At 36.1% G+C, this 27,330-nt stretch overlaps 1 protein-coding gene across 2 annotated transcripts; it reads right to left on the bottom strand.

The window, feature by feature from the left end:
• Nucleotides 1-7,889: 7,889 nt before the first annotated feature.
• On the bottom strand, nucleotides 7,890-13,340 carry LOC113062082 (acidic leucine-rich nuclear phosphoprotein 32 family member E-like). Of its 2 annotated transcripts, none has more exons than XM_026231635.1 (7): nucleotides 13,137-13,340; nucleotides 10,832-10,981; nucleotides 10,400-10,522; nucleotides 10,074-10,239; nucleotides 9,820-9,947; nucleotides 9,679-9,733; nucleotides 7,890-9,595 (listed from the first exon to the last, which is right to left on the bottom strand). In XM_026231635.1, the coding sequence occupies exons 1-7, from the start codon at nucleotides 13,188-13,190 to the stop codon at nucleotides 9,513-9,515; spliced, it is 759 nt and encodes a 252-aa protein (XP_026087420.1). In that variant the 5' UTR covers nucleotides 13,191-13,340; the 3' UTR covers nucleotides 7,890-9,512. The 2 variants fall into 2 exon arrangements, with proteins under 2 accessions (XP_026087420.1, XP_026087421.1); XM_026231636.1 differs by having other exon boundaries at nucleotides 7,890-9,592.
• Between the last annotated feature and the right edge of the window lie 13,990 nt (nucleotides 13,341-27,330).

Genomic DNA, 27,330 nt, shown 5'->3' with positions numbered 1-27,330 from the left:
CTCAACCCTTTGTCTTTGCACTTTGACTCTTTCAGGGCTGTACTTCTTCTATTTGCACTGGTAATGTATAATGTTACTCATGAATAAACTGGTTTATGATCTGCTTTTTGCAACAAAAAAAAGCTCAGGTGAAAAAAAAAATTATTTGAGGAGTGGAATGTTAAGCTTTGTGTGGAAAAACGTGTTTCAGGTAAAGGTTAAAAGTGGACTTAAGACCCAAATGCATTTTGGAAAGTCGATACTGCGCAGGTAGATTAATTTATCATTTTTATTAGCGTTTAAAAATATTCATATATTTTCCCCAAAAGTTACTAAATGGACACATTTAAAAAAAACTATTTTTCTTGCTGCATCAAACTAATACAGAAAATGTTATTGATAGCGGTGGATAATGATACAGTTTTCAATATACAAGCTTTTGATTCCATAAAGTTTTTGATTCGATTTCAATTAATTTGGTCCACTTGGCTTGCATATTATTATATTATTATTATTATATATACTGTTCCAATTCTTATGGAGGGCACTGTTTATTTATATATATATATATATATATATATATATATATATATATATATATATATATATATATATATATTTATTTATTTATTTATTTATTTAAATTCTCTCTCTGCTAATGATGTAAATTGTACAGCAACTTAAGGCTGATTCAAGAGTTAAGTCTTTTTGAACTGTTTATTGGAAGAATGACTCATCACTGGTCAGAAAGATAAACCGAAAAGCAGAAAGATATATATATATTTTTTTTTTCACGCAAATGTATATGCCCCAGAAACAGGCTTTGCTAGGTGAATCTAGCAAGTAACCGCTCTTACACTTAAATTGCATCATTCTAAGTTTAATTTTTCATAAGGCAGGTTGACCCCCTCATTTTAGAGGCCTGGTGTTGTTTTGAATAATTAATGTACTGCATTCCATCAAAGAATACCTATGAATAGGCCACATTGTGATTTTTAAGAAGCTACTTATTAGCATATTTTGTCTGTCTGGAGGAATGGTGAGGTCATACTTACAGGCCTGATCATCATTTACTGAAATGGTTTTGTGCCATCTAAAATAACTTACAGTCTATTATTGTAACAGAAAATGCCCTATATGATTAAAGCTTTTATTAGGAAATGCAAGTATTAGATTATGACTGTTCTGAAAGCCCAGACCTCATATTAGATAGACAAAATGAGCATAAATCATACACCACTAAATTAATGACTGACTCAGCTATCCAAAGAAGGCTTGACTTCAGCATGCCAGGTTTAACATGAAAAGCTTATTCACATCAATAAATGTATGGCCAATTAAACTGGTTTAAAGCCAAGTGAGGTGTAGTGTACAGCTTTTAACTACATCTACCACCTGCTTCTCACATGCTCTTTAACATTAAAGACATTTACTGATCCAGCATAACACAATTACCATAAAAGTGACATATTCTTATAATTTGACAAAACTAAAACAAAATTTTTCTTTATTCACTGCTCTGTATACATTCAAACTACCAGTCAAAGTTTTAAATAATCATAATTAACATTTTTTTATGTTTCTGAAAGAAGGCTCTTATACTCACCAAACTGCATTTATTTGATTAGAAAAATACAAATCACGAAACATTATTACATTTTATCCTTAATATATTTAAAAATGCAATTTATTCAGCAAGGAAGCATTATTCAATTTAAAAAAGTGACAGTAAAGACATTGATAATGTTACAAAGCAAAAAGAGGACAGTTTCGAATAAATGCTATTTTTAAACTTTCTATTCATCAAATAATCCTGAGAAGAAATGTATCACAGTCTCCACAAACATAAAGCAGTAAAAACAGTTTTCAGCACTGATAATAACCATTATTAATAAATGAGCACCAGTAATAATTAATAATAATTGAGCTCAAAATCAGAATATTGTAATGATTTCTAAAAGATTATGTGGCACTGTGTTTTTGATCTATTAATTGCAGGCTGTGTGTTATTAATTCAAAAACAACATTTTAAACCTTTGACCTGTATTTCATTATATTTTTTAATATAAAATTATATATAGCAAATGCAGAAATGCAGCACATCATTTACCACTTCTGTTCAGTGAAGCAGTAAATGCATTCAGTCTGAGTAACAGCCCTGTATACACTATACCATGTTAGTATTCATAGTGTACTCATGTGAAACATCACTGACACACTTTAGGGTATGATACAAAACGAGTCATCCTCTAGGCCCTGCTCCAATCCAGGATGAATCCAGTTCATTATGAGGAGCTTGAAAGTCTTATCATCAATATCTGTGGTATGGCTGCAATGCAAAATTTTGCTTTTATAAAGAGAAACTAATGGTTAAACTATCTCCGAGATCCACTCACTGACTCGCAATAGCCTGCAAACATTTCTAAAATGCATTTAGTATTCTTAATTTCATGTTGCAATATTACATTTCTTTTCATATGCTAACTAAAAAGTCTTAACTACTAAAAATGCAATCATTTTCATAACCTGGCAAAGCATGATTTTATTGTTTTGTTGAAACATTCTTCTTCAAATGCAACTATGTTAAAAAATTTTTTATGTTTCCTTGACACAATCTAATGGGCATTAATCAACATGAGCACTACTTGAAAACACATTTGTGTGTGAACGGATTCTGCTGCATGACTAGAATAAATGATTTATATCCCACTTCCCCTTTGTTTCTCAATTCTCACCATTCTTAAGAAGCTTGTGGGCCTACATTTCCTCACAGAAAAGCTGTGCGGTTTTGTAATCAAACAGAGATTATGTAGCATCCAACATGGCATGAAGGACTGGTATACATTTAAAGGACTGCTTTGCTTTCACATGTATTTTTTTTTATTGGGCTCATGTTAACATTCTTGCAGAAGCATTCTGAAGGGTTATTCTGTACGCAGGGCTCGTCCTTAAGCAGATGAGCAAATGATCAGCAACACCTGATTTACACTGAGGCAACCTCTTCATCTGGGCAATGAGAGCGTGTATGTAAGTGTGGGTAGAAGAGAGGGGGGTGGGGTGTTGCTTTGTGACTCCTTAGCCTTGCAGCATTTGGTTTTGGTGCACATCTACTGATTCAAATAGATTACTAGAGACATGCCAGAGACGTTATTATTTGGTTTGAAGCCTGAAGCAAAATGGTATAGTCTTGCTCACCCTAAAATTGTATTTCTGCTTAGGAGAAAGGCTTAGAAAGAATGGCTTTTGAATGTGACCTATATTCACAAATAGAACCGACACCGTGCCAGCACAGCGTGGGATTCATATGGTATTTGTTTGTGCATGCGTTTAATAAGTATGATGTATGCTCAGTTAATCAAATTATACAAGTTCGCTTCATTAAGGTGGCTCGGATGAATTTAGGTTAATTTACATATTTAGGTATTAATATTTTTTCCAGATAACAGTGCATTAGAGCAGGGTCTCCCGAACTTGGGTTCATGAGGAAAGTCAAGGTAAACATGCATTTGGGAATGCAAAGTGTGCTAGGTTTACTTCATTTACACACTTCATTTGCATAATTTCTAAAATTTTGTGGACAGACGTTTACAGCATTACAAGCTTGAGGATTTGAAATATAAACAAAAAAAACTTATATAATTTTTTTTACATTAATGACTAAATGAATGATTAAATATATTTTACAGTGTCATTGTAATTTACAAAAGTAATATAATTACAGGTAAAGTGGTTTGATTCTAACTGAAGGTCTAACTGTAAAAACAACACTTACTCATAAAAGATTAAATACTTTGGTGTGTCATGTGACCATGATATCAGAAATCATGAACATGTGAATGTGTACTTTAAATATGTAGCTTCCCAGGCTACAAGATATAAAATAGTTACAGTACAGTCATTAAAGATACTTTAAGTGCAGTATGTGAAGAAAAAAAAGAATGTAAAATTTAATTTTAATTTGACTGTACAATGCAAAATATAGCATAAAGCAGGGATAGGACACATGGAGGGCCACTATCCTGCAGAGTTTAGCTTCAGCCCTCATAAAACTCAGGATCTATCTAGTAATCCTGAAAACACTTATTGCCTTATTCAGGTGTGTTTAATTTGGGTTGGAGCTAAACTCTGCAGGACAGTGGCCCTCCAGGACCAGAGTTGCCTATCCCTGGTCTAAAGGGTCTGATTCACTAAAATTAATCAGACTTTTCATTGCTACAAAGAGAGAGGAAGGTTTAGGTGAGTACATTTGATTACAAAAGCGATTTAAAAACTATGACTAATGTAACATGAATACATTATCAGGCACATCCATGTGCCAGTAACTCCTAGCAGATTATCATTCAGCTAAAAATATATGTCTCGGTCACTGGTTTTATTTCCAGTTCCAAATTGCATCTCTGTTTCCATCTTTCAACAATAACATTGCTTCCTCCTTTTGAGAGCGGATTTTCCCCAGTGCGAGTGTTGTGTGGATGCTTGCAACAGAGTTAAAAATACATGCAGTTTTAATAATACCACATGATAAAACACAAACATGCAATATAGCGCTCTGGGAGAGCAAAGGCCTAAACCGAATGTGTCATTTCTCTCGGACCAGTGCACAGTGCACATGGCCACTTATAAAAATAACATGACAACAGAGAGCTTTTAGAGAGATGCTGGGCTTTGCATATTTAAGGGATGAGCCACGCCACATGTAAACACTTGGCCAGTCAACTCTGAGAGGTTAATGCAAAAGTTACTCTTTTCATGATACTAGTGTATCTAGTTTAGTCTTAACATAAAATATTTAGTTTAACATGCATTTTTGCATGCAAATTTCAGTTTCTAGTTTGCTTTTTTCCTATTTTGCATTAATGAACAACCAGTCCTACCTGTACTTTTGTGCTGTACATCCTCTTTAACAAACCATTTCCTCTTAAATACTTCTTTCAACCTTTTTGTTGGTCAGATTAAATGTAAAGGGGATTCAGCTGTAATTGCAGGTTGCTTCTGTCCCAATCACTTGAACCCTGGGTTTATAACAGATGGTGCTGTGTGCCCTCTCATGTTTAATTAATGAAGCACACTGTAAAGATAATTATAGCTTTGTAAAATGAATAAAGACCCTAAATTAGTGATCATATGTTAATGGGTATGCCGCTAATTTACTGTCTCCATCCATATACACTTTGTTTGTCTCTTTTCAATGATGTCAATGACCTCCATTTAATGTAGAGTGCATGCAGTTTGCAAAATCAGTGAAAATGACTTCAACCCCCATGATTTTGATGAAATAATGATTGATTGCTCTGAGGTTAAAGCAAACTACATGTTGTTATTTGAGATCTACAGATGCCTTTTGTGGTTTGATATCATAGTAACAGCTGTTTATTGTCATCTGCATTGTTCTGGGCCTAAGCAGTATTTCATTTCAAAATCATATTTAGGTATATAAACATGCTTATCAAAAAGATTTCCCAGTCACCTGACTAAACATTCATGTTTTTATTGCTGCTGGCTGCTGTACAGCAAAACAGATAAAAACATTTATTTAACATTTTATTCTAAATATGAGAGCGAGAGGACCTTTATGGATGAACTGATTCACTGTAATGATTCAGACTTTTCAGTGCTACAAATGTGAGGGTTAGAAAAATGCTTTAAAGTCAGCATAGAATGGAAATTCATCACTTTTTATTTTCTAAATGCATATTATATATCTTACTATGAATGATTCATAATTTTTTTACCTTGTATATTTTATCAAAATGTCCTAATTACATCTTTCTCTAAATCCCATCTTTTTCTTCTTTTTTTTTTTTTTTACGAATCAAAGTCTGCCTCAGAATACAGATTATACATTTATTTTGCCATAAATATGCTTCTCAATGTACAGATTGGAGTGATTAAATTTCTGTGCAGTGTATTTGCTTCCCACTTTTCTTTAATTCACTCACCTCTGGCCCCTTGCAGATTTCATGATTTTATAAAATATCTGATGTAAGGCGCATAAAAAGATTTGTTAATATAAAAGTTCCCCCTGGGAGCAGTGGAGATGTCATATCATATAACAAAAGCTGCTCATCATAACTGCTCATCAGATCTTGGCCATTCACTGCATTGACTCCATTTAAGGCTTAAAGAAGCTCAGGCTTCCTGATTGGATGTTCCAACTCATCAGCTGCTGTGGGGGTTGAGGAGGTCTGCACATGGATGAGCTGTAAGCTGTGTGTGTGTGTGTGTGTGTGTGTGTGTGTGTGTGTGTGTGTGTGTGTGTGTGTGTGTGTGTGTGTGTGTGTGAGAGAGAGAGAGAGAGAGAGAGAGAGCAGATTCATCTAAACTGTAATGTACATGAGCACTGCTGAAACATTCTGAAACATTTTGTGCTGAAGTACTGTTTTTGTGTGGTGTTTGTTATACAATGTACATCACAAACAAACTCTGCTTTTAGACATAAAACATCACTGTCCTCTGTGCGAAAACGAAGATGCAAAGATGCTTTTAACGGACCTTTGTTTATATTCACCCATAGTCAATAACTATGTTCACAGAGATATATTAACATGGCTAAAGCTTCTTAAAGCCACCTGGGTTATTGGTATATTATCCTAATTTGGGGATGATTATGTGCCCAAGACAAAACACGCAATACTAGTAGATTAGCTCCCCCAAGTGGTCTAAAGGCCATGTTACAGTGAGAGAATAAGATTTGAGTTCAGAAGAATAAAGTTTCAAGTTCATTTAACTCTTTGACACTTATTTGGGGTAAGTTGTCACAATGGATCCTGTCATTGGGCTTTTCCCAATAGTAAAAAAATACAATTAATGGAACGAAAAACAGTTTGGACCAACAAGAATTTAAATGATTAAGTTGTTTGAATGTATAGCATTTAAAGTATGTGACTGTTTGGCTAAATCTGTTATTTATGAAAAATATATTTCTGAGAAAAAAAAGAAGCTCTTCTGTGGATGATATCTCTTAAAAGATAAATCAAGGTTCAAGGGTTTTAAACTTAACAATTTATTTATTTGTGTGTGTGTGTGTGTGTGTGTGTGTGCCAAAAATAGAAAATGAAATCAATAAAGGAAACGAATAAAGACAAATATTTCAAGAACTAGAATTTATTGTTAAGTAATGCATTTGCAAATGTTTTTGTATTTTAATAGGCTACATGACTGTCTTGACACTTTCTCCAACTTAAAATAAAATAAAAGAGGAATGCTGTCTTTCTCTAAGTTCTGGTTTCAGAGCCCCTGCCCCTTTAATCACTGAGGCTTTCAGCACAATGAAAGTTCATGTTACATTCTGGTCTCAAATAAAATAGTTATTTCTTTCTTTCTTAGTAGCCAGTGAAATAAAAGATCTTTGAATTTACTGCCATCGATTATATAGATTTAAATTCACATACAAATGAATATGTTCTATAAATATTTGATTTTGTCAAAGTACAGTTAGTATTGTTTAATAGCTATATATATATATATATATATATTTCTTCTAATTACTAATAGTCATCTAGTGAAACATTCACTTATCAAATCAATTAATTATTAATACCCATCACAGTGACTCCACCCTTCCACTGTTGTAGCTGTATTTCTATTGGCCGGATGGTGATCGCTATACTTCTGATTAATTAATGATAACTCTTAGTAACTCCGTCTGTTGATCACATGCCACACCCCTTTCCATTATGCTCCGCTGATTAAAGATTGTGTAACTCATAAATAATAAATAATCTAAGTACCATGCTTTACAGATGGCAGTCTAGTATAAAATTAAACTCTGCAGGCTTGTTGGGCTCAAACTAAAAGAAAAAGTCAACAAGTTACACTTGAGCTGGGTTTTCTGAAATTATTTCCTATTTTAATTTAGTTAAAAGAACACAAAATTAAAAGATATATATAAAAACTAAACCACAAGAACATTATGGTGAAAGTTTTCTCCTTTATTTTCCACATCAAACTTACACCAGGTTGCATTCATTGCAAGGGTTTTAGAACTCTTTCAGATTTATCTAAAAATGATTGAAAGATCACTGCAGTTTTTATCAGGACACATTTTTCTATCAACTCCGGAGACATTAAAAACAGTGCTTCTTCACCCATATTTGAGGCTTCCAGACAATTCATGGGTCTCAGTTTGAAAAAATCCCAAATTACAGACATGTTTAGCAGACAAAGCTACATCTTTTGAACAACATCCCATGTCATTTTTATAATTTAAAAGAACAATTCACTCATTCATTACAACTAACTCACACGGAGCTCATTATCAGATAAAGGAGCTTGCAAACTTAAAAAAAAAGTTAAACCTAAACAACCCATTAAAACAAAACACCAAAATCCAACAACAAAACTAAAATCCTTTTAGAGAGAGGTTTACAGCACATAAAACCCGATACAACATACACACACAACAACCAACTTGAAATTTAAACAGGTGTCCTTTGACATGTGCTTTGTATTAAAAGAACTGACCAAACAGATTAGTTAAAAAAAAGGGAAATAAAACACCCTATTGAAATAGATTCTATATACATATTGCCATACGAACATTAGATTAAAAGGTATTACTCTGTCAAATACCTCAACAAAAGGTAGAAACTAACCTGTTTCCACAGCAAGACAAAAGGTAGAAAGGTATTCAAGGGTACGGTTTAATCCAACAAAGCTGTGAAACCCCAACATCATGAGAAATTTCCAGCAATGGCATTTCCCTTAAAAATGAACAAATCTCAAATTGTAACGTCTCTGATCACATCTTGTCAAAAATAAGTGACTTCTGCATAAAATGGGAGAAAGGGCGAACTGCTCATATGTTACACATGATTGATCTCTTTATTAAAAAACTACTTTGAGATTAAAATTTAAATTCGATTTTGCCAACCTACAGCTCGACTCCCCCATCTTTGCTGTATTTACATACATCACACTTTAATATTCACATGATCACATACCATCTGGTCTACATGAGCCTGATCTACAAGAAAAGCTGAATCAAGCGGAGACCGTCCCATATAAAGAGTGTGACAAGATCCTTGGCAGCGATTGGTTGATGGTGGAACAAAGGGGTTGACGGTTGGAGATGATTGGCTTGCTGCTCCGTGTTGGGCTGAGAATGAGACCTGGAGAGGTAGATGAGGAGCAGAAAGCACTCTGTCTCCTCACAGAGGTCTTGGGGATCTGCGGTTTGGACAAATGTATGCTGCGGTCTCTTCTCAGTGGTGAAATCCTAGCGCTGTCTTGAATGGGCTTGTCCAAAAGCTTATTTACATTAAAGAAATCTCACGCCCTTGCCAACCTCCCCACACCCAGCCCCTGATGTCACCAAATTATGCATTGGGAATAAACTTGGAATGGCTATTAATGAATTATCAATAAACCCCTTTTATAGAGTGTAATATATAATGTATTTATAAAAGAAAACACTTAGCCTCTACAGTGATTTATCTATGGTTTTACAAAGAGAAAAACAATCTGCAAGATCACGGTCTTTTTCAGGATTGATCTACACCTTGGATATTGTTTCCAAGAAGTCAAACAAAGGGTTAGTCGTCGTCCTCATCGTCATCTTCGCCCTCATCTTCTGCGTCCCTCTTTCGCTTCTCTCCTCGAACATCAGCCTCCTCTTCTGCACAAAATACAATGTTCAGTCATTGAAAATCACATAAAAGTGTCAATTTCACAATGTTTGGTTGCGTAGTTAATGCTTACCCTCTCCTTCTTCCTCCTCTTCCTCTTCTACATAATCACCATCATCTTCTTCATCCTGTTACGGAAGGAACCCGTCATTATCAAGAAGTGACATTTGGAAAACTGGTTGTGAATGTTAAAAACAGGTGAAAGATACATCACCTGAATGTTCTCCTTCATTAGATAGGACAGCCCAACTTCTCCACCCTCTGAGCCTTCCTCATCCTCCTCCTCCTCTTCCTCATAATCTCCCAGCTGGCCTGCTCCTTCCTCGCCATCCTCATCATCATCTGCATAAAAGTAATAGAAATAATGACTTGATGGAACATACTTCTCTCTCATTTACTTTGCACCATAGTCCACCTAAAAAGGACTCGACTGTATAATCAAACTCAATCCTTATTTGTGGTTCTTACCATCATCATCATCAGCCTCAGAGTCTGGAGCTTCATTGTCTTCTGCATCAAAGCCATCCAGGTATGTGACCTGAGGCAGCAGCTCAAAGATGCTTTCCCTGTATTCCTCCAACGTGGTGATCTCACAGTTGAACAGATCCAAACTCTTCAGATTCTTTAAGTTTTGCTGAGGGAAGAGCATGTCATGCATCCATCAAGACTGATAAACGATGCTTAGGATAATGACTGTCTGACTCGCTAAAGAAAAGGACTGACGAATAGCATGTACAAAATGCATTTATTCAGAAATATGTTGAGGTGTTGTAAATCTGTATCCGTGTTTTTACCAGGGCCTCCAGTGTGCTGAGTTCTTTGATTTTGTTGCCACTCAAATTAAGGTAATTCAGGTTGGCGCATTTCTCTGCAAGTGTCTCTAGTGACCCGGAGATGTTATTATCGCTCAGCTCCAACTGTAAAAGAGAGAATTGCTTTTAAAATAAACTTAATATATAATGGAAAGGTTGAAACAAATATTAACAAGATAATTAAAGCAACTCATACACTATTATTCAACATGGATATTTTGCTAATGTCACACTTTGGGCATTGTCCATCCATTTTAGCACACTTTAATAATACAAAGTGTCTACATCAATATGTAAACAGTGTTACAGTATCCATTTTCTGCATGGCTGGAACATTAAAGTTAAAGCACAAGCGATCTTGTTAAAGGCACTTTGCCTAGCGTATTGAACTGAACGCTTGATCTTTTGACTGACCTTCCTCAATTTCGGTAGTGTGGGTAGTTTGGCCAGGGAGGTGAGACCCACGTTGACCATGCTGAGGAACTCCAGCTCCTTAAACTCATCTGTCAGGCCTTCGATCTCACCATCACTTGAGCGGCAGTTATCTACCACCAGCTCTGCTACCTGCAGGAGAGATGAACATAATAGGTCAGTGGTAAACAAAGAATCATACTATGGACATGATGTACCACAAGGATGAAAGTTGCAACATCTGACAACTGCTGATGTAACTGATAGCAGCTTTCCATCTAGTGTCAGCCCATTCAATTCCCAAAATGTTCAGATTTATTACACACTGAGGTGGAGTGGTCCACTTATGAGTCTGACGCACCTAGTGGGACCAAACGTTACTGCAAAAAGGATGTGCATTTTCAAAAAGGTTTCTCAAAGCACTCACCCCTTTGCTATTGGATCGGGCAAACATAGTCCCGTCTTCAAACACACACAATTGGTTTAACCAGTTTGCTATTTTTTTAATTAATCTCATTAATAATATTAATTAGGGACACCAGAGAAAAACTATTAATCTTTAAGGATATTGTAAACATGCATTGATGTTTATCTGCCTAAAAGAGTTAAACAAATTATTAAGTTTAGAAAAAAAATGTGTTTACAATAAATAAACAAACTGTGTGTTTATGGGCTTTAAGTAACGTGTTGTGCAATGCTGCCATACAATTTAAATATTCAATAACTTGTCGCCCTCGTGGATAGATACGACATTTTTAAGCACGTGATGTGTTTGTAATGTAGCCTTGGTTATGTTTCCATCCCTCTCATCACTTAGGATTTGCAATGAATTTACAGTTAACGTTTTACAAGAAGATTTTGCTACAGTTCTTGTACTGGTGACGCAAGATACGCCCGAGTTAAAAGCCACGTATCTTTTATACACCTCCGCTCAGACAGCATTAACTCGATCTCGGGTAAAAGATCCCATCCCTCAGAAACTCCCATTTAAAAGAAGCGTGCCTCTCTACATCGCTTCAGACAAGCCTACAATAATCTACTGAAATCGGAGGGAGGGGGGCTCGCCCCTTCACCATCTGCCACATTCCTTCAATAAATAAAACACTTACGGGTGTGCTTCCTAAAGCCAAAGGCATATTGTTTAACGTCAGTGATAAATAATGTTACAGAAGGTACCATAATTAAGCCATTAACGTAACCACGGCGGAAAATGGCAACTTGTTTTTTTTAAATGGTTCGCATCCGTCGAGCGACTGTTTCTGGCTCTACGCGCCGTTCAACACCGCACGAAAGGACAGTGAATCAGAAATCACTCGACTCTGGTTAATAAAAACACGGTAATAGCCACAAAACACCGTCATTTGCGTCTCAAATATTGATGCAAGAAAATGACTTCCATTCCCCGCCCGTAAACACCGAGCTTTCACACACACACACACACACACACACACACACTCCTCACCACACACACTGCAAGGCGCTGCAGAAGCCATGAACACTTAATTATACAGTTTGACCCGACATTCGCTTCTTATGTGCTTGTGCTCTCTAACCCTGAACTTAAATGGCTTTGAGGGTCTTAGGAGGAAGACCGAAGGAAAGCGACCCGAATGTGTAATGTCGAAGAGTTGGAGAGTAAGATGTCCGCCTTTGGAAGACGAAAATACTGGTTTTATTTGCTTAGAGAAGCCATAGTAAGGTACGCATAAGTGATGTTTACCTACAATAAACTTTTTATACGACAAGACCGTTCAGTCGCGTTATGTTTTGCTCAGTATTTTGGGATTTACGGACGCTCGGACTGTGAGATCGGATAACAGCACTGACGTTTTGTTTTAACTGCTTCTTGGTTGAAAGCGAGAATATTGTCGCATCGGGCGACTATTACGTCGTAACAGAATTGGACGTCACTTGTTGAGTATTAAAATAGTTTCTGAACCATCAAATAAAAAAATGGGTCTTAAAAATTAAAGTAAATTATTCTGATGTTTCGTTGGGACGCCCACAACGACAAGTCTAATGCAATGGCGAAGGAGACGTTAACGTAACGATTTCACAAAAGATTCAGTCAATAGTTTCGCGCACTCACATAACGATTATATTGACTAACGTTACTTGTTTTTAAATAATCGTGTATAGATGTGTACATGCATTCATTCATGGCTAAAATGATTCTTTTAAACGCCCATGTGGTCTTACAGTCGTGCTGCCATTCAGCGGAGTCTATAACGTGCAGGATAACGTTAGACAGGTTACGAACTAACATTATTTCACGTTTCCGTGAAAAATAAATAATTAAAGCGCTCACCTCCGCTGGAGTTCTGTTCCTCAGCTCTAAACTGATCCTCTTCTTCATCTCCATTATGTTTGTGATTGCTGTACTGGTTTAGGTCGTTTAAAGAAATGAAAATCCAGAAACTCCGGAGCACGGACCTACAGCTCAGCTTTCTTCAATGGCTGCCGTATTCTAACTGATCCTCCATGATACCTCGCACCCAACCCCCTTTCTGAGGTCCCGCCCCCACTGCGCTCTGATTGGAGTGTTGTCATTTTTGAACGCGTGAGTGGTGGACCGGCCTGTCAATCAAAAGGATCACGCTTATCAACATAATCGGTCTTTGTAAACACACGTGATTGGTTGGAAATACGCGCGCAGTAGATTTTAGACGGGTCGCTCAGAACGTCAGTATGAAGCTCTCAAACTGTTAATCCGCCCATTCTTTGTTCTCATTGGAAGCGTCCAGTAAATCGAAATCAATTTGGAGACCAGATTAAAATTGTTCATTTTAAAGAGTCTAAAGTGAACACTAACGCATTAGAGAAAATAAATATAACAAATGTTTTATCTGGGTAGGACTACACAATGCACATAATTTCCTTGCGAACAAATACAACGTATTACATTATTTTAAACAAGTTATCTCATAATACTTTAAAACATATTCCATAGAATAATTCTACAAAATGGCTGACCATAAACCCAGACAGTCATGGTGGCTTAAAAAGCTGCACGCACACCACGCCATCTGTCCAATGTAATGTGCTTCTAAACAGAACTCACACAGGCCCATTTGGTGTAGATCACCATCAGGCTATTCGCTGTTATTATAAATGAATAAAAAATGTTATCCAAATGACCTTCAAAAAATGTCTACATTAATTTTAAAATAGCTTACAGACCACTCTCCCCACCTTAGAAGGAAATAAACTGATGCAAATTTTTCAACGATTTGCATTAGTGCAGTACACCAAGGTGACCGCTAGGGCTTCATGGCACACTGACCCTGAAATGAACGAGACCCCACAACAGATCTCCTAAAGCTGATTTATCTATGCTGCCAGAGATGTGAAGAATATCTTGTATAAAAGAGTCATTAGGATAACGTTTGTTTGTCACATGTGATGAGTATATCTCAAACAGTAGCACAAATTAACTTTTTTTTTCATCTAAAGAAACTAGATTTTTAGAGGCATTTTTTTTTCTGTACAGGGGAATATTTTCTAAATTTACAAAATACTGCATTTATATAATATATATCCAATATATATATTTGCCCTTAATACCTAGGGCCATTTATATTATTTTTGCAGGGTTTTTTTTCCTCCCTGCCTCCAAATACTAATTAACACAGCAGATGAAAAACCTAACATATCAGGTTGATAGATAAGCTGTGTAACGTGATAACACATAGCATCATGTGATTAAGATATCCCTTAGTTGTTGCTGTTGTTTTTGACAGCTCATGGCTTAGCGCATGTAAGACATACTGCAGACAGGAAACGGGAAATGCTCTAGCGAAGCGGAAACGGATAAGATGCAGAAAAAGTCTGCTCGGAATGACACAAATCAACGCTGTATTTATATATGAATTGGATTTGTTTATTAAAAGTTTATTTTAGTGTACGTGTTATGTGTATAAGGTTTTGATTATACTAATATTTATACTATTTTAGACAGAGCTTGAATGTTAAGTGTTTTATCATGCATTAGAACTTTCTCAGGAGGCAAATTAGATAAATGCTAAGCAACAACGTCGTAAAACTCCACTAGATGGCAGACAGTGCAAAGATACGGCCAAAACCAGTTAGGACTGGTTAGGATTGCTTGTGTACCTTGTGACCTTATAGGAAGCGGTCGCTAGATAGAGCACTAGAGCTTTGCACAAACATGTTTAAATGTACACTGCAAATCATACTTCACATTTTAACATGTTAATAGAATTGTTTTTACACAACTACTTCAACATCTCTAAGAACTTGTACAGTTGTAAGAATGAGACTTGTGTTGGACCAAGTTAACTAATGAACTGTAAAATTAAATGTGCTTGAACCCTGAAACTTCTCTTGACCTTGTTTGAGGGCCATTGTCAGGTCTTCTTCTTCTTAATGTTTCCTGCAGCCTTTGTCCTCTGGACCGGCTGCATGGTGGCCTGCTGTGGGGTAGACAGATGGGGGAGATGGTTTCACGTTCAGACAAGAATAATGGGAGACACACACTAGTGAATTCTCATGCAAAAAACACAATGGGCCAAAGGCAATCAGGCAGCCTTGGGGATCCCTAACAAGTGTGTGAACCTGGAGTGATTGAGAAAAATACACCGCCAAACACAAAAGAAAGATGCAAGAGGCTCAAGACAGACGTTTAGACTACAAGTGTGAGGACTGTTTAGAATGATTAGTCAGTCATTAAAATGGAGAACATCAAATGTTCTGCTCTAAATACTGTCTCGTGCACTCTTGTCGAATAAAATATGCAGATTAAAGTTTGTCGTAAGGGGTATTATTAGAATCAGGTTATTTCTTTGAATTACTTGAACTTGTATAAACAGGTCACACAAACAATGTTGCCCTAATAAAGCTAGCAAAACAATTATACAAAGTTCTGGACTTAAAGAACAAAAAGGATGTGAGAGTTGTTAATTAGATCCAGGAGTAACAGCTAGCCCACATGAACAAGGTCAAGTGTGCGTGGGTTTGTGGGATTTGAGGATGTTGGCTCAAGTGGTTTGGGATATGGATACCAAATCCTGGGAAAATGCTGTCTTATTTAGGACAACCCTGTGTACATCACAAGCACAGATGGAAAAAGTGACAAAAAGGTTTTCTTATAATGAAAACAGAAACTCATAATGTGCTTAGATGAACTGTAAAATGCACTTTGAGAGCGTTAGATAGATTTTTTAGGAGGCAATAAAAGCTTGAGTAATGTCTAGGGCAATGAGTTGTATTGGTAAACAAGATGACATTATCACATTATTTTCTGACATGAAAATGAGCCAGAGAGCTTGTACTATTTTTTATTTTTTTGTAAGCTGTTGGATTCAACACTGTTCATTCATCATTGTACAAATGCTACAGCCAAAGAGGCAGACTTATTTCATGTAGCTGCAAGTCGACTATGCTTTGTGAATGAACATATTACATTATAAAGGGACTGTGATCATACATAAGCAGCATCTGTATAGAGCCTGTTTCTAAAGCACTGTGTTAACAAAGGGTTTATTTGTGCATATGCCTTATTATCACACCCTTGTAAAAGCTCGTGAGGGTGTGTTTGTGAGTCTGTCAGGGAGCCTGGTGTATAACACAATGCCTGACAGTTGGTCTGTTTTTTTTTCTTCTTGTGAGTTAAATTTAAAGAACTTTGGAGAATAGAACAAACACTCTTTCTACTGTATATGTCTCTTGGAAGTTCACAATAACATTACTATTACCATTTGTGTCATTTGAAAATATGGGAAAGTGTTGTGGTGTAATTAACTAACTAAACTGCATATTTCAGTAGCTCAAATTATTTTAAAGCAGTGTAATTATTCTGCCAATGAGATGATTTATCCAATGATAAAGCTCAACATCGCTGTATATATACATTGAATGCCAAGTGAGCTGAGCTATTTGAACACTCTCGGTTCACTTGCTGTCAAATGTTGCGTTTGAAAGTATAATGTATTTTAATGAAGTAGTTCATCTTAAACGGGCCGCTCTTTCATGTGTAGTGCTGGAAAGGTATATTCATTCTAAAAAATTGGTTTATTCAAACATATTTTGTAATTTAACAGTAAAAACAAGGTTCGTTTTAAGTCTCTGCATTTGATTTTTTTAGCAGAATATTGAATCCATCGCTGTGCCTGTATGATGCAGTTCTAAAGAAGTGTTTTAGTTTTTAATAATAATAATAATAATAATAATAATAATAATAATAATAATAATAATAATAATTGTTTGTGTTCATTGTATTTAGTGAAAAATCTGTGGACTTTGTCTGGGATGGTTTTTTCATCAATTTATTCATCCAAGAAACCTACACTGATTTGTGCCAGAATAGGGTTATGATTAAATATTCATTATATAACTGAAAAGTTATTAAAATAAACATTTGCCACCTTAGGTGGCTTCAGTGTAGTTAGCTGTTCTTATTTCGGTCATTTAAATTGTAAAAGCAAGTTATCGCTATACTATTGAAACAGTATTTTAAAGTTCATGGACTGGCTCTGTTAACTTGTCTCATTGTAACCCAAAGATTTTATCAAAACAAATTTTTAAAGAAAAGTCTAAATAAATTTTTGTAGTAAACAACATTACACCACAAATATTGGTTATGTTTAACTTGTACTGAACCCAGAATACTGCTTTAAGTAGAGAGTAGAGAGTGAAAGTTGTGTGTAAGCTATCCATGTTGGAGAATTCCTTACAGGTTTGTTTATTACCGTGTGCATGGAAAACAGCTTCTGGATGAGATCCCAGATTCCATGCAAATGTCCTTTGCTAAACACTCACAAATGTTTTTCTACCACTGGCTTGTACATTGTGGGACCTCACAGCCAGAGCAGCAGATCCATCCCTGCTCCCGCGGGGGGTCCCCAGTGACCCCCGAGACTCCTCCTATTCTCTCTGTTCTCATGTACACTGATCTCATTTGATAAGCTGGTCAGCCGTGCCCACGCTGAGATATCAGTGGGAGTGTAGCTAACATCCCTCTCGCATGTAATCAAGGACGAACCCCAGTACTTCACCCCCATTGGATAATGTTCACACAGCCTGTGCAACAAAGTCTTTCTAAACACTCATGGCTCAATTCCTGTACAAGCTCAATACAGGATCCAAAAGAGGTATTTTATGTTTCCCCCAAAACACTTAATCATGACTGCAATACAGTTCATAAAATGTTTACAAAAGAAAGCTATTCATTAGATGAAGCTGTAGATGGGCAGGGAGTGAATATATAAATCTCCATCCCCTTCTTTTCCCCCACTTATCCCTCACCAGAGAAATCCTATACTATTTTTCCAGCATGCTTTACCATGGTAGCAATTCTTATCAGCTTAGCTTCATTTCCAAACACCAATATCTTACAAAATTTACTAAAAAGCCAAATGTTACATAAAATGGTTCAGGGGAAAGAACTTGCTTTGGTTGCTTTAGCAAGTGACACATTTTTTTTTAATTTTTTTTGCTGAATTCAGAATAAAAATTAACTAAGTAACAACTTAAAACTGTTATTTGTTTTTTACCACTCTCTCAGCATCCCAATACACGACACTTCACTTCATTATCCTTCACTTCACTACACTACATTTCATTAAACTTCACTTCATTACACTACATCACACTACACTACACTAGACTACACTACACTTCACTTCACTTCACTACACTACACTACACTACACTACACTACACTACACTACACTACACTACACTACACTACACTACACTACACTACACTAGACTAGACTACACTTCACTACACTACACCACACTACACTACACTACACTACACTTCACTTCACTTCATTTCCCTACACCAGAGACTACACGCCACTTCACTTCCCTACACTACACGACACTACACTACACTTCACTTCACTTCACTTCAATTCACTACACCAGAGACTACACTTCACTTCACTTCACTTCATTACACTTCACTTCACTTCCCTACACTACGCTACACTACACTTCTGTTCATTACACTTTACTTCACTTCAATTCACTTCACTTCATGACACGACACGACACGACACTACATCACACTACATGCACTACACTAAACTACACTTCACTTCACTACACTACACTACACTTCACTACACTACACTACATGTCATTAGACTACACTACATTACACTACACTACACTACACTACACTTCACTACATTACACTACCCTTCACTACACTTCACTACACTTCACTACTCTACATGTCATTAGACTTCACTTCACTACACTACTCTACACTACACATTTCATTAGACTTCACTAGACTACACTAAACTACACTACTCTACATTTCATTAGACTTCACTTCACTACACTACACTACACTACACTACACTACACTACACTACACTTCAATTCACTTCACTTCACTACACTGCACTTCACTTCACTTCACTACACTCCTCTTCACTTCATTACACTACACTACTCTACATTTCATTAGACTACACTACACTACACTACACTTCACACTACCCTTCACTACACTTCACTACACTACACTACACTTCACTTCACTTCATTACACTACACTACTCTACATGTCATTAGACTACACTACATTACACTACACTACACTACACTACACTTCACTACATTACACTACCCTTCACTACACTTCACTACACTTCACTACTCTACATGTCATTAGACTTCACTTCACTACACTACACTACACTACACATTTCATTAGACTTCACTAGACTACACTAAACTACACTACTCTACATTTCATTAGACTTCACTTCACTACACTACACTACACTACACTACACTACACTACACTACACTTCAATTCACTTCACTTCACTACACTGCACTTCAATTCACTTCACTACACTCCCCTTCACTTCATTACACTACACTACTCTACATTTCATTAGACTACACTACACTACACTACACTTCACACTACCCTTCACTACACTTCACTACACTACACTACACTTCACTTCACTTCATTACACTACACCACTCTACATTTCATTAGACTTCACTTCACTACACTACACTACACTACACTACACTTCAATTCACTTCACTTCACTTCACCACACTGCACTTCACTTCACTTCACTTCACTACACTCCCCTTCACTTCATTACACTACACTACTCTACATTTCATTAGACTACACTACACTACACTACACTACACTTCAATTCACTTCACTTCACTACACTGCACTTCAATTCACTTCACTTCACTACACTGCACTTCAATTCACTTCACTACACTCCCCTTCACTTCATTACACTACACTACTCTACATTTCATTAGACTACACTACACTACACTACACTTCACACTACCCTTCACTACACTTCACTACACTACACTACACTTCACTTCACTTCATTACACTACACCACTCTACACTTCATTAGACTTTCACTTCACTACACTACACTACACTTCACTTCAATTCACTTCACTTCACTTCACTTCACTACACTCCCCTTCACTTCATTACACTACACTACTCTACATTTCATTAGACTACACTACACTACACTACACTTCGCACTACCCTTCACTACACTTCACTACACTACACTACACTTCACTTCATTACACTACACTACTCTACATTTCATTAGACTACACTACACTACACTACACTACACTTCAATTCACTTCACTTCACTACACTGCACTTCAATTCACTTCACTACACTCCCCTTCACTTCATTACACTACACTACTCTACATTTCATTAGACTACACTACACTACACTACACTTCACACTACCCTTCACTACACTTCACTACACTACACTACACTTCACTTCACTTCATTACACTACACCACTCTACACTTCATTAGACTTTCACTTCACTACACTACACTACACTTCACTTCAATTCACTTCACTTCACTTCACTACACTCCCCTTCACTTCATTACACTACACTACTCTACATTTCATTAGACTACACTACACTACACTACACTTCGCACTACCCTTCACTACACTTCACTACACTACACTACACTTCACTTCATTACACTACACCACTCTACACTTCATTAGACTTTCACTTCACTACACTACACTACACTTCACTACTCTACATTTCATTAGACTTCACTACACTACACTACACTACACTTCATTACACTACACTTTTATTTTGTTTAGAACCATGTAATTAAATTCTTTCTTCAAAATATTTTGAGATCGAGCGATAATTGGCATACCACCTGCAGTATTATTCTGGCCCACATATTTTTCTGTCATCAAAAAAAGGTCTTAAATAATAGCTTTAAAAACAATCCCAACTGAAGGGCAATACAATTTTCTTTTATCTTTTAAAATTGGAATCTTGCCCACTAACAACATGGCCATTTCCTACTATATGACCCATGTGGGCACTGACAGTTTCCTTGCAGTCAGTCTGACGTTTTGCTCTGTTTTCAATGGGAGGCATCTCAGATTTTAGCACAAGCTCAGGGTGTGTATGCAGCCCATGGGCACAACTAAGATTGAAATAAGAGGACTAGTTTTTTTAAAGCAGGAAAATAGATCTTAAATATATGAAGGAGGCTCTTGTCTTGTATCAGTTATGTGCAGCTCACCCACACAGTCCCACAGTCCAATTCAGACAGCTGGGGGTTGTGAAGAGGGTTTGAAAAAAGCCAAATCTGGCTGACTCAGAGCGACGACTAGGGAACAGGTCACATCAGTGCTACAAGACAGGAAAGAAGGCTGAAAGACCAAGAATATTCATTCATTTATGTACTTCATGAACAAACACCCCCTGCGCTCTGTTCTTTCCTGCTATTGAAGTCCACTTTTATGTACCTTGAGCCTCTTCTCAGGCCCCTGCTGAGTAGAAAGGATGGACAGGTCAAAGCCCCCTGCCTCCTGAATTCAGAACTCAAAAACATCTGGCACTTGGCATAGCAGCAGGGTTTTTAATACTGTGGGCCATTCTGTGGGCAGAAGTTTTTAAGCTGTTGTCCAAGGACCTCCAAGTGGATGCCATAAGAGGAAAATTTAAAAGAAAAGAAAATTATAAAATGTATTTTAACAGTAAGAAAAAAAAGGAAAGCATGCACATAATTTGTGATTTAAAAAAAATAAAAAATAAATATATATATATATATATATATATATATATATATATATATATATATATATATATATATATATATGTTATATAATAAAATAAAAATGTATTTATTAAATATTTAAAAAGAAATACATTAAACTATTATATATAAAACATATGTTTAAATATATTTTTTCAATATTATATTAAGTATTATTATAACTTTCTTTTTCCTAAGATGTTTTCCTTAGCTTCCTCACTAAAGCTGGTTTGGAACAATATTTATAAAGAAGATCATCATATTTATGGGGGCAGTAAAAGCTTTATAAACCCTGCTGTAAGGTACTAAAATACTACTATGGTACTACCATATTAAAAACCATAATATTATGATGAAATCATATACAGAAAACTATAATCAAAGCTAACATGCAGTGTTTTCTAAGCGTTTTCTAAAGTATCCTGCTAAGGCGTTGCATTACATTCTTTTGTTAACTGATCTTAAAACATGGTTTCCGAACCATTAACTGCACAGCTGGCTCCAGAGTTTATCACTATTCAAGATCAGTTGACAAACAGCAGATACAGCATCAGAATCACACAGCTGCCTACGAACAACTTCACTGACCTTCCCATGGGCTCTGTGACCCACATCTCAAGTCCCGGGTCAGACTTTTCATCTAATTGCCTGTCATAAAAAGTCACATTCCTACAAATAATCTTCTTAAATTAATGAGAATTATGACAGCTATAGTGGAAATACACTTTCAGGGTCGAGGCAGTCAGTGTAGTATTGTTTAATAGTTAACAGATGAATGAGGCAACTAAAACTTTGGAGCTCCCACCCCCTCCTACTCCTTCCTCCCACCCCTTCTCCTGGCGTTTCCTCTCCTCACACTCACTCAAATGCTGCAGTCATTCAGAGGCACAGCGTGGAGGCTGCACATACACGCATGTTTAGAGCAACATGGCAAGACCTTACCACTGTGTGCTGATATCAGTGTGTTTGGCAGGAGCTCTTCTACTGCTGCCTCTCTGCTTGGGTGAGTGTGTGTGAGTGTAAGAGTGAGGCTGAGACTGACTGTGACTATAATGGGAGAACTTGCTGTATGTTGATGTTTTGAATGAAGCACAGATCTAGTGTGAGATTCTAACAAAATTAAAAATAAATTCCTAGGGGACATTATATATATAAAATAAATAAAAATTAAAAATTAAAACTTTTGCATTTGAAACAATATTTGCATTTGAGGCTGACAACACTGTAAAAAGTGGTAACTTGCAGTTGATTTTGGGATGGTTTACCCAAAACTTTCCTCACCTCATGTTGTTCCAAACCTGTATGAATTTATTTTATTTTGTGGAACACAAAATAATATATTCAAAAAAAAATTGTCTTCTTTTTGTTCATACAATGAAAGTCAGTGGGGGTCCAAAAGAACACTGGGCCCCACTGGCTTTCACTGTGCGAGACATTTTTCAGAACTTATCCTTTATGTTCTGAAGAAAGAAAGGCAGAGTTTATTTGTTTTGCGGGTGTAACCTAACACATTTAGTTTGATACAGGTTAATTAGCTTACCTATTTTTATCACTGTATTGACACACAAAAAAATGTTTGAGCGTGCAGAGATCCACTGACAGAAAAAGTGTGTGTAGTGAGTATCTGGTTTTGATTTGTGTCTTTGAAGTGAACAAGAAGACTTCTATATTTTCAGAAAGTTAACTATCTTGGTTATTGATCTGAAGGAATGCTGAAAATGTGGCAATTTAGATGTGGTAAAAATATTATTATGTCAATCTAAATATAGGTTAACAAGGTTAAATTTAAGAGTTAAATTAGCCAGAAAAAGCTCCTTAAGGTAAAAATGATATGTATATGTATGTTTTTTAAATAATAATAATTTAAAAGAAATAAGAGGAAAACTACTTGCCCACTACACAAACATTTTTTCTGAAAAAAGAATTGTGCAACATTACTAGGAACCAAAGAAGCAACAATATAATTCAGCATAGAACTTTTTAAATCAGCATAATCCTGATCATTTGTAAAACTTAGCTCTTCAAGCTCAGTTGGAGACAACTTGGTTTGGAAATACCATGTGAAAAATTCAGTGCATTCTTATAGAGTTGTGACAATTCAGTGCAACCTCTTCGGCATGACAGACAGCCTCAGGGGGTCTTAACAATCACAAGGTCAAAGTAATTCCAGCGAGTTCCCTGCACAGCTGTTTTCTGTCGGCCCACTCACAGCTCTGACTTCCTTGTCTTTTTTGTTTATTGACTACCAACAGAAACAATCAGCCATTTGCTCTTTTGTGTTGAGGAAGTGACTTCAATGTCTTGCAGAACTACAATAATGATAATTAGGAGTAGAAGATTTGAATGATATTCTTAGCAAGAATTATAGCTTCACAGTAAAGATTTAGCCCCAAACTACACTACCTCATTATTCCTTGTAAACACCAGTGGGATTAATGAATTTGTTTTCTGCTTTTAGTGTTTCACTTGGCAGACTGAGATGGGGGGGATTTGCCCAACAGTATGTGCCAAGATTCTGGTGATTTTATAAATGAATTACTGGAAAACATAAAGCAGATATCATGAGATGAGTAACATGCTTTGGTTTTAACGTTGCACTGAACCCACCTCCTCCTAGGGTTTGGCTGAAGCGATGACCAAAAATCATTTTGGGAGTGAAGTTTTACCTTTAGGGTGTTTTCATAACTTTAGGTTCATGTTTGTTTTGACATTTCTTTAGGATAAAATGGGGTCTTTGAATGGCTGATGGTGGTAGACTGGAGTTGAAGGGTCAAGTTCTGCCTGACTAAATTTCCCAATGCCTCACAAGAAACTATGTTTGTCAGTGATTGCTACAAAATGTAAATCTCAACTTTAAAGCACTATATACTTATTTTAAATAATGTTTCAAGGTTTGTTCTTGAGCTTTCGTGTTTCAGCTTGTTTGATTGGTGTGAACAGATTGGGTTTTAAAGGCCAGACAGTATGTTGTACCTCTAAACTCTGGACTGCAATGCCACAAGGAGAATACGTTTGAGGGATAAAGGCCAAATAATGGTGTGCAAAACAGAGTAAAAGTAGCGTAAACTACATGTTTGAGCTGTAGGTTCACAGCTCAGCTTCAGTAACTTTCCTCACTGAAGGAAAACCTGAAGGAAAACTCATTTAGTATGGCATGAGAACCCTAAAATCCACCATGTCAATCTGCAGACAAAACACAACACTTGTTTTTGTTTCTTTATTTGGCAGAGCTATCTGATTAAGGGGCACGATCATTTTTGGATAAGAACCCATAGCGTGAGTTTTGGTATAGCGTGGGACTCAATTCGCAGTATTCAGATGACACTTAATAGACAGTTACTGCTTTATTCTGGGGTGATGATAAATAAACAATACATTGCATGCTCATCACAAACCTGGCCAGATATCCCATTCACTGATAGCTAAAAGAATTTAGCCTCATGTTGTTTATGGTACTACATGTTTATTGGTGTTGATCCAGGTATTAATCAGGCATTGTTTCCCACGAACACTACACTAAAAAATAATGCAATAAAATAAAAATAAAAACTTCCATGAGGTCAAAACTGAGATTAAACATTTAAAGTAAATTTTAGTCATACATTATAATTAATTAGTTTAATAAATTAACAGAATAATCCCAATAGTAAAAAAAAAGCTTAGTAGGGCTTCCCACTTTAAATAAATAACTTCTAAGATACTAAGTCGTGCCTATAAGATAAGTCAAAATTATGACATACAAATTTGACATTTTAATGCCATACTAATTACTTTTTATCCTATAATTTCATCTTTTATGTAAAATAATGCTTCCTTTTGAGTGAACATTTCTTTGTTGCAATGGCTATTAGAAAAAGACAATTAGCATTAAATAGCCACATAATATCTCTTTTTAGTCGTGAATAATATTTAACCTCACTGAATACGCTTAAGGGTTAGAGCAGGTAGAAATAGCTCCTTAGGGAAAACAGTGCAGGTGTCCACTTTATACAGTGTTTACAAGTGTAAATAACAATGGAAAAGAGCTTTTACAACAGGAAATGTGTTAGGTTTTTCTGCCCTGACATCTGAGATTTACCTTTCTTCCAAAAAATTCACAGTAAATGGAGTCAGAGAAATCCAGATAAGCCTAAGGCATATGAGGTGCACTCCTTGGGCTCAACTCCCAGGTGTAGTCTGGATATCGTTCACATTCCCAGAAGAAATAATACTGACACTGATCACCTTGGTCTTTACTACACAGCTGTATAAATGAATAACATGTAAAAGGACAAATTTGGCAGATTATTTTTTTCAGCCTAAGGAAGTAGATTCTCGGGTCAGTTCCCATCCTCTGTACTTTAAAACCGGTTCTGTGGAGGGTCAGCACTTAAGGGACTCCTGTGTGTCCAGGGGTTTTAAGTCCCATAAATACACAATGACCTAACAGTTTAGAAGATTTTCATAAGATCCTGAGGAATAATCACCAAGATATTGATCTATTTTTTTATAGAGCCAGCCATGATCATGAAATGGATGCTCCATTCCTTTTTCAAACATTCCCACACAAAACACTTTTTAGATCGAATTAATTTCACTTTGAAAATATCTGTTATATGACATACAGTACTGTTCAAAGGTGTGGGATCAGAATGATTGTTTTTCTTTCTTTCTTTCATTATTTCTTTTTTTGTGTGCATCATTTGTACCAAGACTTCTATCATTTACAAAAAACAAAAAAAAAACTAAAATAAAAATGTACAAAATGCTATTCTTTTTTTTAACTTTTTTTCAAAAATCCTGAAAAAAAATTATTACAGCTTCCACAAAAAATATCAATATCAAACTGATTTCAACATTAATAATGATAAGAAATGTTTTCTCAAGCAGCAAAGGATAATGTGATTCTGAAGACTGAGATTCTTGAGATTCAGCTTTACCATCAAAGGATTCAATTACATTTTAAAATATAATAAAATAGAAAAGGTATTTTTAGGTATTTTTTTAGTAACAATATTTCACAATATTAGTTTATCAAGCATGACTTCTGTCAAAAACTTCTCACGGACCCCAAATTTTTAAACGGTGATGCAGCTGAACTAGTAAGACTAAGTTATTAAATATAAATAAACCCTCAGAAAAAGTTGCAGAAAAATGTTAACCAAATGTCTTCTCGATCTCCTGAGCCTGACAGAACTGGCTTCCTAGATGTTACTTCATTCATTAACATCTCAGTCTCCAGTGATCTCACAGTATCATGTATCACATTTATCAGGAAAAGACAGGATAATTGGGAAGAAAGAATGTTATGGTGGATAGTCTCACATAACTGACAAATGGCAATAGTATGTCTGAAGCAGTACAAAGATCTCAAGTTACTGACACTGCTTCTTTTCAATGGGAAACAATGTCCTCTACGATTCAGCGA

The sequence above is a fragment of the Carassius auratus genome, chromosome 44, assembly GCF_003368295.1.
Source record: "Carassius auratus strain Wakin chromosome 44, ASM336829v1, whole genome shotgun sequence".
Lineage (NCBI taxonomy): Eukaryota > Metazoa > Chordata > Actinopteri > Cypriniformes > Cyprinidae > Carassius > Carassius auratus.
The sequence above is the reverse complement of the archived record's forward strand: the minus strand, read 5'-3'. Positions and strand labels throughout refer to the sequence as shown.

What these genes read in the sequence shown, in the direction of transcription:
- LOC113062082 (XM_026231635.1), bottom strand. Translation starts at nt 13,190, where the DNA reads ATGGAGATGAAGAAGAGGATCAGTTTAGAGCTGAGGAACAGAACTCCA. An exon ending in TGAGGCTGATGATGATGATG is followed by an intron (nt 9,948 to 10,073) that starts GTAAGAACCACA and finishes ACTTTTATGCAG; the next exon opens with ATGATGATGAGGATGGCGAG. An exon ending in AGAGGAGGAAGAAGGAGAGG is followed by an intron (nt 9,596 to 9,678) that starts GTAAGCATTAAC and finishes TATTTTGTGCAG; the next exon opens with AAGAGGAGGCTGATGTTCGA.